This window comes from Cavia porcellus, unplaced genomic scaffold, assembly GCF_034190915.1.
Source record: "Cavia porcellus strain 051 isolate PalLab524CR breed Dunkin Hartley unplaced genomic scaffold, mCavPor4.1 scaffold_12, whole genome shotgun sequence".
Classification (NCBI taxonomy): Eukaryota; Metazoa; Chordata; class Mammalia; order Rodentia; family Caviidae; genus Cavia; species Cavia porcellus.
This window is the reverse complement of record NW_026947495.1, coordinates 60642714-60654820: the sequence shown is the minus strand read 5'-3', so window position 1 is coordinate 60654820 and position 12107 is coordinate 60642714. Positions and strand designations below refer to the sequence as shown.

General features: G+C 43.7%; 1 protein-coding gene across 7 annotated transcripts in view; it reads right to left on the bottom strand.

Annotated features, from left to right (window-relative positions):
- Rapgef4 (Rap guanine nucleotide exchange factor 4) overlaps positions 1–12107 on the bottom strand; it is a 277608-nt gene that overhangs the window by 16494 nt on the left and 249007 nt on the right. For all 7 annotated transcript variants that reach the window (XM_063259290.1, XM_063259291.1, XM_013142505.3 and 4 more), the window contains 6 exons: positions 11115–11261; positions 10564–10661; positions 7516–7641; positions 6926–7104; positions 3841–3931; positions 176–226 (listed from right to left, as the gene is read on the bottom strand). In XM_063259290.1, coding sequence (XP_063115360.1) covers positions 176–226; positions 3841–3931; positions 6926–7104; positions 7516–7641; positions 10564–10661; positions 11115–11261 — 692 coding nt within the window. The remainder of the gene's footprint in view (positions 1–175; positions 227–3840; positions 3932–6925; positions 7105–7515; positions 7642–10563; positions 10662–11114; positions 11262–12107) is intronic.

Below are 12107 nucleotides of genomic sequence, written 5' to 3'. Positions count from 1 at the left end.
GAGGGTGCCATTCATTAGTCAGACATGCTTGTTTTAGCAGCACTAAAAGGGATCATAAACTTCTTAAAGTCATACAAGGACAGATAAAATTTCCGAAATGAGAATTTCAATTCAGCTCATCAGAAATTGGATTAATGCAGACAGTGAACAGAATAAAGGAGCCACTGTCACTTACCATTAAACTTTCAAACTCTGCATAGAACTTCTTGAACTTGCTCGGCAGTTTCTGTTAATGAAATGAAAATGCCACACGCATATGTCAGATTCAATATCTGGATATGTATCAGGTGTTACCATTGCTAGGGGAAATGTATTTCTTTTGGCTCTAAATCAAACATTGTTGGAGACAGGCTGGACTGTAATTTCTCCCATCATGTGAGGGTGAGGTGTTGGGCTGTAGAGAGCTTGTCTTTAGAAGTCTTAACTTACTTGAACCAAAAATAACTACAAATGCCTTCAGTCTTAGTGCTTTTATAATATTTTCTGAACTGGATGATTTTTAAAGAAGGCTGTTCCTCCAAATATAAGTGGTCTGGACCCTGCACCCTCTTTTTAACTCTCCAATTGTTACAATTAGAAATTTAGATTGTGTAATTAGGATAAGAGAGTTTTAAAAACAACCACAACCCCGTTTCTCATAAAGTTGCATGAGAAGAGGGATTTTATTAGTTTTGTTTACTGCTATTTCCCCAGTGCCTGAAAGAGTGCTTGGATATAGTATAGGTACTCAATAAATACTCATTTGAATACATTATACTTGTGTTTTACAGATGGAAGAAATGAAGTTTTACGATTTAAATGACAGGTCCAAAGTCATATAGCTCTCATCAGAGCCTCTGTGGTGCCCGTTACCTGGCTCATTTTTTACTACTTCTATCCATGTGCTATGCTTTTCCACACGAGCATTTCCCACGTGATTTTTCTCCCCTGCGATCACAGACTTCAGAGGTGCCATCAGTGTGCCCATCTGCCCATCTCTGAGCTGGCACAGGCCTCCACGCCGCTCACCGCACCTGCAACTCTACTCCAATCTCAGTGAGCGCACTGCTTCCCACTTTGCTTAGTTCTGAGTTTTTTATAAAGTTGAAATCCTGACCGCTGCAGGGCCAAATCAAGATGGGACAGCAAGCCGTGCTTCCCACCCCCAAGACCATGGAAATGTTGTACAAGTCCTGATAGCCAAAGATCCCCAGATCAGCTCTGTTCTGCTCAGTGATGTGTACCCCACACATGACTCACCAGTTAGGCCTGGGCCCCTGCAATTCCCCTATAAACTCCTTTTGCCTGTTTCTCTCCATGTCTGAACCAGTCCGTCATGTTCTCACTTAAGAATCTATGAAAATCTTATTTGGTTTCTAGAAACTGTCTCCCGTACAGCCCCCAAGCTCATCTCCCCGCGCCTCTTCTCCAGTTAGGCCTCAGAGAAACCAGGCGTCCTTCCTCAGAGGGTCCTTCAGAGAGCTGGCGATGGCAGGGGGCTTCGAGAGATGCACAGACCTCACCTGGAACAGCCACGTCACCACATCAGGTGGTAGCTTTCCACAGACACAGTCTACTCTTAAAATTAGAGCACTGTTGTTAGAGGGAGATGTCTGTGAGCATAGTCCAGCATCAGTTGGTCTCCTGTCACCCGTTCTTTCACTTGGCTGTTTCACAGGTCCAAGGCAATTGGACACATGCTAACAAGGAATGTGCTTCTTAATATTATGATCCATCCTCACTCCTGCTTCAAGAACAGTGCCTCAACAGTGGCCATTCTGCCAACCCAAGAGACACTGAGGAGTGCTGCAGGTCTTTGAGTTGTGACAGCTGGAGTGGGATATGGCAAGATGAGCTACCGATATAGTGAGAGGGGTGAGAGAAGCTACTAAGTGTCCAGCAACATGCAGAACAACCCTCCACAACAAGGTCTGTCCTCCCACATGTCACCAGAGCCGAGGCTGAGGCTGCTCCAGACTATACTCCCATTGGCTGCTCCTCAGAGCTTAACCTCTCTTTTTCCATGTGGCTTAGCTGGACTTTTGGTTCCTATTTTTTGACTGTCTCACACATGTTCTACAAGTCCTTGAAGTCACGGCCACTCCACACACTGCACATGTGGCCGCCATGCCACTCACTGGAGTTGCACATGAAGCCTTTGGGGGGTTCTCAACACACACAGGGAGAGAAACCCAAATCAAAAATGCTCACGCATGAAAGCTCTCCCTGCAGGATCACATAATTACATTTTGCCTTAAAAAATAAAGGTTCCAAATGATGAAAGGCTAATCTTCTCTTGTCAGCCACATACAATGAAGAACACAGAAGCTCACAGACTCAGTACTCACATCCCCAGTGAAACTCAAGGGCCAGCCAATTAGCAATCACTTTTTGCTGACTGCAAAGTCACCAATTAACTCTGTCTCTTGCTGCCTGCCCTGTCCCAGGCAGACTCCTGTTTTTCCCTTAGTGCAGGGGAAGGGACTTGCACAATGTTTCCCATGTACTATGGTCTCATTATTCTGGCTGCCGCTATAAGAGACCTACACCTGGCTTCCCTGGATCCACACATTTTCCCCAATCAACTCATTTGGACTCGGGGGTGGGGGGAGAAGGGGCCTTAGACACGAGAAGAAGGTCAAGAGAAAGCAGCCCATCGGAGGGGAAATCTGAAGTCTCCAGAGATTCCAGAACCTTGGGCTATAAGACAGGGGCTTCTGTGCCTAGACTTATTGGCAGTGCTAACTCTGTCCTTTTGCTCCTGGAAGACGATACAGCTGCGTGGCACACAGGCCTCACCAGCTCCCTCATCCCTATATTCAGGGGATGAGCTGCTGTGTGCTGCATCTGCCTGGAATTTTAAGAGAAACCCAAGACAGAAGGACTTGTGAGGACCTGCCCTATAAACAATGGAAACGTTTAGGAGGGACAAAAAGAAAATAGTTCCAGGAGGGAAGCACAGAGGAGAATCATTTCAAGGGAAACATTAGAGATGCAAACAGCTGCCTGTACACATTGGTGCAAATTGAGTCTGCATTGTGTATTCCTTGCCCTCTTTTCTACGCCCCACAGACTTTTTTATTTTTAGTAAGAGTCTATTTTTATGTGTATGTTCTATTACAGACGAGTATTTCTTCAACTATATGCCACATGTAAGAGGTCAGGCACATTTTGAGTTCTAAGCTAATGCTAAATGGAGATGTTTTCTAGTTTGAATAATCTGCTATCAACAAACCACTTATCTTACAGAAATTCTCAACACACCTGCACAACTTTTGCCTCAAACAGAATCCTAGCCAACTGTTGTTCCTCTGCAGAGAGAGAAGCCTACCAGGTGGTTAAGAGACACTTAGTACTGAGCCACTCCAAACAGTTGGCTTCTGGGCTGTTCCTCCCAGGAGCAAAATGACTGCTTGAATAAAAATGGATCTTCTGTCATCTTTCAATCAGAGGTAAGGTACAGTGCAAAAGCAATGAAGCAGACATTTCTGAGAACAATAACAGTATGAGCAAAACTTTTGCAGTCATCTAAGTGATGCTGGTCTTTTGTGTTATGCCTAAGAAATGCAATTATTGTTATTTACAATTGTGAAGATAGAGAATCTGAGATCGCAAGACAATGCTCCAACACTGCCCAACACACACACACACACACACACACACACTCAAAGACAAAAATCTTTTTAAAATTCTTACTCTAAAGCTACGGGGGAAAAAGGAGACAGGTCACTTCTCTCCAAGTGTCCCACCTTTCCCATTGTTAGACCAACGTGAGTGATAGTTCTACAAAAAAGCCCACTGGTGAGCCTGTGTTTTTCTTCTTAAGGCAAAAGTCACAGCTGGATCTCCGCTGAAGCTTACCTCCCATGTGAGTGCCAAGCGGCTCACAGCCACGTTACTCAGTCCCATGACGATGGCGAAAAAAGAATTCAGGTTTTTGTACTCCTTACAGCTGAAACACAGGAGGTGCGTGTTTGAGTAAAATGCTACTTTTATGAGATTTTTAAAAAAATTCCTGCTGGTCATTAATATTCCTCAGGATTCCTCCAAGTGAACAGCCAAGGAGAGATTTAATGCACATATAATTTCCGCTCGAGTAACCGTGTTCTGCTGTTTGATTTCTCACTGTCATTTTAGAAAGTTGATGGTTTTGGCCATCAAGATTGGGTTTTGACAAGTAATTTAAAGATACTCCCCCAGGGGTTGTTATTATAATCGCACATTTGCTAAAAGCTGTGTTAGACCTGGAGGGAACCATCCCACGGGACAGGAAGCCAGAAAGCAAAATGTCTTTGGGAACTTGCAGACCTTTACCCTAGAGGAGCATGCTCTCCTGACAGCCTGAGGGGAACTAAGGCCATCATGACGCTGCTGCCCTGGTTTCTACCTGCCATACAAATATTTTTGATCTGTTAAAAAATAGCAACTTAGAAGGCATGGTTCCATTGGGTTTCATAATCTCAAGAAGTTCAAAACTGAGAAATACTCTAAAACATGGGCAACAAAATAACCTAATTTTAACTGACACTGACAAAGCTGATCTTTCTTTTCTGTTTTTCTTTTATTTATTTATTTATTTATTTATTTTTTAGACACAGTCTACTTTGTAGTTCAGGCTGGCCTTGAACTCACTCTGGAGCCCAAGCTGGCCTTGAATTTGTGGTGATCCTCCCATCTCAGTCTTCCAAGTGTTGGGGTGCCCAGCCCAAAACTCATCATTTAAAATCTGCACTTATGCAATAATTAGCTTTTATAAACTCATACAAGAATGTAACATGTGGCTCAAGATCAGAATTTCTTAGCAGAATTCTGAAGTCTAGCCCAGGTAAGGAATCTCTAACTTCTTTATACTCGGTTCTTGAAAAATGAGAGAATTCCTTTGGTGATATGCATAACCTTTCACCCTAAATTAACCTAGGTATGTAGGTGGACTATACCATCACTAAATCCTGACTACACTTTTGTAAAAGGCTAATAAATGCTTGTATTTGCCACCAATGTTCTCCTTCAAAGGTTGTAATGAGGAATTCTTCTGTAGTCCATGTGGAAACAGGGAAATACAGTCCACAGAAGCTGTGTCTGGCCTGCCCGTGAGGAGGCAAGCAAGGCCTTCTGAGGGCTGGGACAATGACTCACAAGTCAGCTCAGAGGCTGAAAGGTACCTGGGAGACACCCAGGCTGCAGGCAGCAAAGGTGACCACACACCTGTTTTGGGTTTTTTTTTGGCCTTTCTCTTATGCATGTGCTATTGGAAAAATATGTTCAGGACTGTAGACCAGTGGTCACTGTTGTGACCAGCTAACTTTATCACTCAAGGGAAGTCACAAGATGTCTGTGTGCCTCAGTTTCCTTGAGTGCAAACAAAGGATAACAAACCAGTCCCCCCTTCATGAAGTTTTGCCCACAGGACAAGTTTGAAGAACGTATCTTAAAGTTGCCTGAGAACATCAAGTTAAACAGACGCCACTGCCACTAGGTTTCCATCGCATTATGACAGACCTCAGAGTAATGAAAGTCTGCAATCTCCTCCAGCTGGACTGCATGAGTAGCTCCATTCTAGGACAGCAAGCTCAGCATGGGGCTTAATAATGGTTAGATTGTATAAACCAATTTACACCAAAGGCAGGTGCACCTACTCACATAATCAGAAAGAACTAGAGTAACAAAGGCAAATTTTTTTTTAAAAAAAAACAGAGGTTTTCTAGAAGCTTGTCTATGGTGCCTCTGTAAAAATCACAGGAGTTGTCTGAAAAAGGTTTCTTGACTCCCTTCTTTCCTTGATGCATTCAGCATCCAGGCCAAGGTGAAGACAGAATGTGTTCCTTGTGTTGGAAAAACACACACTGTCATAGTTTCCATAATCCATGCATTCCAAACACTGAAGGCATTTGTTCATTGCAAGAGATTGTTCACACTTCTAGAAAAAGCAGGTGTCTCTATACCAGGGATGCATATGGAATGTTTGACCAGATACTGACTTTCTTCAAGTAGCCAGTTTTTCCCAAAAAAGAGATAGCAGAATTCGAATCCAAGGGATTTCCATCAAACCCTAACATTTTTGGCAAAATACCTCAGGGCATTTGGCATGCTGATAGCTATAAAACATCAAGCAGCCTTTATTTCTTTGTTTAGCCCTGGAAATCAAACTCCACAGGGGCTCTAAACTGGCTCAAGAAAATTGCCTGGCTGGGGTTACTTGTTCTCCCAGCCTTCCTGTGCTCCAGCTCCCTGCCTTTAGAAAGGAAAGGAGTCCCACAGCCACAGGCCAATTTTAGCCTTTTATTTTTAGCACTCTGGTGATACCAAAAACATGGAAGTAAACAGGAGGTTGTCAGGCATATATCTAAATAGCAGAAGAAGATTAAATTCATGTCAGGGAGAAATCTAACTGGCCCCTGCAGTAAATAAATTGTTTCCCATGAAGTGCTGTTAAATAGAATATGTATAAGATGCTTGCTTTTTCTGATATTTATGGAGATGATTTTCTTGTACCAGGTTAGCTCGCCTTTATGCATTTTACTGATTTATTCTGGCTGAGTTGGATGTGCTGTTGTTCCAGCATATTCTACTGCCCTCTACTGGTGAGAATGTGCTACGCTGGACGGAAGTCAACTTCCTGGGCCTGTTACACTCAACTCTGCCCAACACAACTTTGCTGAAAGATTAAACCAAGGGAAGCTAAAAATATTGAGTAGTTCTGAGCAAAAAAAAAAAGTCACGGTTTTGAATCTTGCATCAGTGCTGTAAGCTATTAATTTACATACTGATGTCAAATATAACAAAAGGTAGGAAAAAAAATCACCTTTTACAAGAATTCAGTGATTCATGAGCAGCTGTGGCTGGTTCTTGTGCCTAAGTGGTTTCTAATTCCTGCTTTTTTCAAAAAGGTGTAGTTTAAGAAAACAAAAGGAAAACACAGCTCAGGTTTTTCTCTTCCCATACTTACTGGGCTGCTATCTTAATAAATTTCTTTAGGAGCTGAACACGCTTGCTGAGCTGGGAACAAAGGCAGATCTCAGTGACAACCCAAAACTGAATTTCATTAAATCTCCTCAGGAACAAGTCCAAGTTTGCTGTGGTCTTTTTAAAATTATGCCTTCCAAATGTGTGATAGATTAGCTCCAGCTAGAACAGAAAGAGAAAAAGCAATTTCACTTATTTATGGGTTTTAAAATCAAAACATCAGCCTGGTAACAAATGTGAATTCAGTCTTTGACCTGGATATAACTTGTCCTACAGAGCTGAAGGGCTTCCAGGATGCTTGATAAATATATAAACACAAATGCAAACTAGAGGTTACTGGTTCACTATACTCAGTAAGAAAGAGCACTTGTAGCATAGCAAAGCACCATAAGGATGTTGGTTTAACACTCAAAGACTTTGTAAAAGGCTCTGTTAATCAATTCAATATGAAAAAAATCCTAGCACATGTTTCCCATATGGTGGCACACAGTGACATTCATGATTCAGCGGGGCCAGCGGGGTTCATTCACAATTGCTAATGTCCCTACTAACACACCTGCCTGGGAAGCTCACCTCGTGCACACAGTTGAAGAGTTCCCAATCATAAATCGTCATCTGGTATGCCAAGTCTTTGGAGCTCATCAGTTCAAAAGTCCCCACTGTTCCGACAGTTGGGCCTTCTTGTTCCGGTAAGGGAGTCTGCGGAAAATAATGCAAAAATACATCAGACTCTCACAGGAGACAAGTGCTGAGGGCTGAATCCTTTCAGGAGTTTCTGAAGGGATGTGATTCTGGAGACGCTTTCTGGAAAATCTTGAAGCTTTGATTTTACTCAGAAGAGAAAGATGCCTTTGCTTTTGAATGCCACTTGCTTTGCAGCTGCCTTTGTAGTTAACAGTATCTTTCTAGTCAACCCTGCCAAATGGAAAATGTGGACCACAGCAAATGAGAGTAGGCGAAGGGTGATCTGTAAACGTTCTCTTACTCCTGGCCCTGGGTGGTCCCTAGAAGGAGAGAAAAAGTCTCTACATTCTTTTTTTGCTAGAAAAGATGGACGGACAGTGAGCTGCTGGTTTTCATCTGCCTATCTGAGAAGACACTGACACAACTGCCAATTGTAGAGACAAACAGGAGGGGAACTTAAATGGGCATTTTGAAAATTATTGGGTATTTGAAATGAATACACGGCCTTAAGCATTTCTTGGAGAAAGAATTGGGTTCTAAAAGATTTAGCAGATAAACTGATGTAAAGAGCAAGCTTTTCCCTGAGCACCACGGATTGTGCTTTGGAGGTCGATGGATGGCAATGGAGGAGTAAGCGTGAGGAAGCTGTCTGTCAGGAGCAGGAGAGGACGGGGGCCCACAAACAACATTTAGAAAGTCTCTGTGTACTGGATTTGGCATCCCCTACCCTTTGTGCTGCTATACCCTCTGTGCCCAGCCCTGAGTGGCACTTCTCACCGATTACACACTGGGGTCCCGCACTACACTGAACTCCTTGAGGTCCACAGACCATGGATGGGTCTTTGAAACCATCCTGGAGTCAGAACTATCAACAGGGCCTGCAGTGATGCAGTAGGTACTAACTAAAAGTCTAGGAGAGCAGTGAATGGGTAAAAGCAGAGCCAAATCACAGTATAATGAGATTTTTTTTAATAAGCTGCTTTCTACTAACATTTCTGCTTAAATAAAATGTCAAGAGTAAAGCTCCAGAAGCCAAGCCCTTAACCATGAAGATAAATGCTGGTACTTGACTAATTTTAGACAGCACAATTTAACACTAAAACTTGTTCTCTTCCAGCCTGTCTGGGTTAGTTACCGCTCCTTCATTTAACTGCACGCTGTCATAGGGACAAGGGCCCTGGGGGCACTTGTCCTATTGGACACAGAAGCTAGTCCAGCCTTGAGGGCAAAGCAGACCTTGGTGAGAATGTGTTGACAGAATGATCAGAAGGTTTGGCCAACATTCTGTACTGCAGACTCATCCCCTGCATGACACTTTCTGCAAGGACTGTCCTCAAAGGGACACTTCAGCAAGCCAGAAGAGGAGCTATGGGTAAGGTTCAGCTCCCTGCAGCTCAGTGAAATGCGGCACATTTATTGGGGAGAAGCACGGCTGCAAAGTACTCAATTCCTTTCAACCACTGAGGCCTCAGAGTGGAAGATAAGCAAGGACTAAGCAGTTGGAAGGCCGCAAGGCTGTGTCAATAAACAGAGGCTTAGAAGGTTAGTATCTGCCCCACAGGGAGCTGGAGACAGTCCACACGCCTATCTAGCCACCACATCGCCAGACACCGTGGCCAAGAACCAGCTGGCAGCAGAGGCCCTTGTGCACTGTGGGTAAACATGTCACATGGCACCTTCAACAGGGCTTCAGCAACATGATTTTTTATGGTTTCCTTTCCACAAGAGGGGAGCATGACTCACGACACTGCCTCTTTGTCCCTTGATGTTGGGAGATATTTACTTAGCAAGCAATGAATGCAGAATACTGAAAAAAGAATACAACGCAAGGATTGCGAGCTAATTCCAACTTTACAGAGCTGGTGGCTAAGGAAGGGCTCAGGCTTAGATGGACAGGGATGAGCAAAGGCACTAAAGCAATGTGTGCAAGGGTCTTCTACCCCAGATTCATGGTATTGTAAAAAGGGCTGTCCTCAACCTGGGAATCAGGGTCCTGATTAGAGAAAACAAGCTCCAAAAAGCTGGACGAGGAAAATCTGTTTTTTTTTTTTCCTTTGCAACACTGGGGATCAAACCTATTTATGGCTTCAGGTGCTCCTCACTGAGGCACCCTTAGCCTGAGAGTTTTGAATTAACCTAGAAAACCTGATTTGACTAAACTTGAAACCTGCTTGGGCATCACTTAGGTAATTAAATTCTCTTCCCAAATTTAGTGCAATTTACCTCTAGCTCTTGTGTCATCCTTTCCTTAGAAGGGAAGCCCGAAGAGCCCAGAGATGGAGCAAACTAGTCTCTCTGCTCTCTGAATTGGTCCTATAGGCTAACATATGTTAATAACTACTCACTTCCATGCCTAAATTTTATACAATATACAGAGATAAGCATGCTGTTTATTTACAGAAAGCTCTGTGTGGATGGGGGCAAGCACTCTGAAGGCTTAGGGGAAGTTCTAGCCATGGCATTTCCCACCCAAGGGAATGACAGTGTTTTTAGGGAACATCGCTCTCAGGTGTGACAATGGCTTTGTCATATTCGTATCCACGTCCCACCAAGGGGACTGGTAAACAGTGATATCTTGCTTTTAAAAAAGATTATTTCCAGCCTGGCTTAATATTCACATTTTAAAATTTAAATATTAAATCTAATGTTTAAATTTAAATGTTTAAGTTGGGAACACTACAATAAGGCAAATTAAACAGAGTCCTGAAAGCTGGATCATGTCCCAGTAGTGCTGCTGCTTGCCTGATTTCTACACAAGAACCTAAAGCTGAGCGTGTCTCCAGCAAACACCTGAGGCTTTCCTAGCAGCCTGCAGGATAGAATAAACCAAGGTGCATTAGAGATGTTTAGCAAGTAAGTTTAATATGACTGGGGAATTAAGCTCCAGACAAGTTTTTCTGATTGCAGAAGCTGCTTTGAGGTGACCATCACACCTACCAGTGAATCGAATTGCTCTCTCGGGCAAGCAAACAGGCGTCCATTAATGGTGAGCGTCGTAAATACTGAAACATCATTAGGTTTGAGCACCACCTTTTCTGTGAACATAAAAAGCATGAGATTGCCTATTAAATACATCTGAGATTTGCTGCACTGCCCTAATCACAACAACAAATTGCCAGCTCGGTGAATTATCGGAACATGCAGAGCAACTGCATAAAGCAGGACCAGTGAGGACCAGAGGGACTCACTGAATAAAAACGACATCGCTCTCACGCAGCCACACAGCACTCAGGATGCCTCAGAAATGACCACACTACAGCCGTGGAAATACCTGAGGGTCAGATCACCAGTTCTGCACTGCAACAGTAATTACATATAAAGGCTGCATTGGTCACTTACATAATAACTTATGTTTCCAGTTAATAATGTGGCCCAGCCAAGCTGTCCTCCTGGTCAGCCAGGAAAGATCACACCCACTCCGTGCATGGTTTCTCTGGAGATGGAATGCCTCTTTGTGTAAAAGCAGCAATTCTAATTACAACTGTTACCTCCTCCGGAGCTCATTTTGACTATGATCAGGCCTTCCCCAGAGCCCAACTTGTCGGCCACTGCGCTGATGACTTCCTTCACGGAGGCAGCCACCGGCACCCGAATGGTGGTGTAGGTGTGGTCCATGCAATAGACCTTGAACAAAACTGTACACAGACTGTTAACAATATGGGACAGCGGCCTTGGGATTGCTTATGAAAGCTATAAGCTATGCAAAATGTTTAGGTAACCTCCCAAATTGACACCATCTTACTGCTCCTACTATTGCATTTATTTACATACGACTGCCTCCTTCTATAATGGTCTCAGAACAGGAGCATACACAGCTGCCATCTTCAATTTAAAAACCAACAGACATTTGTGAAAAACCCCAAACAGGTTGTGGGAAAAAATGAGAAGTAGTCTAGGCTGATGTTCTGTTTTTTTAAATTTTTTTTATCTGTAGTCATTCTTTCTTACAACACAGGGAGTGCCGCACTGTGGGCTGATTACTAGATTGCTGTCACCCAGCAAGGTACAGGGAGCCAACATTAACACCTCTGAAGCTGGACTGCTTCCACTGTGGTGTGAGCACATGCAAGTCCTGGTCACTTGCTTTACTGCTCTGGGGCTCGGCCGCATGGTTCGGGCGGAGTCAGCTCTGCAGATAGCAAATGGCACCCACAGGCTCACCTCTGACCAGACAAACCCTGGCAACAATTCCACTACTACAATTTTTGGGTTTTAAGGCACTCCTACATTACAATATTCATTTGTGGCTTGGAATGAAAACTTCTATTATTATGATAATCATCTGTGGTTGTGATTCTTTGGAGAAATACTAGGCAACCAAACAAAAACCAACCCCTTCACGCCCCTGAGGGCAGCTAAGGAGTTATGTCCAGGCCAGAGCATCTGCCCTGGGCTGCGGGGCTCTGTGGGTGGCCCCATGTTCCCACCTTCCTCCATGTGGTCCCACCTTCCTCCTCATAGCCACAAAGGCCAACCACTTT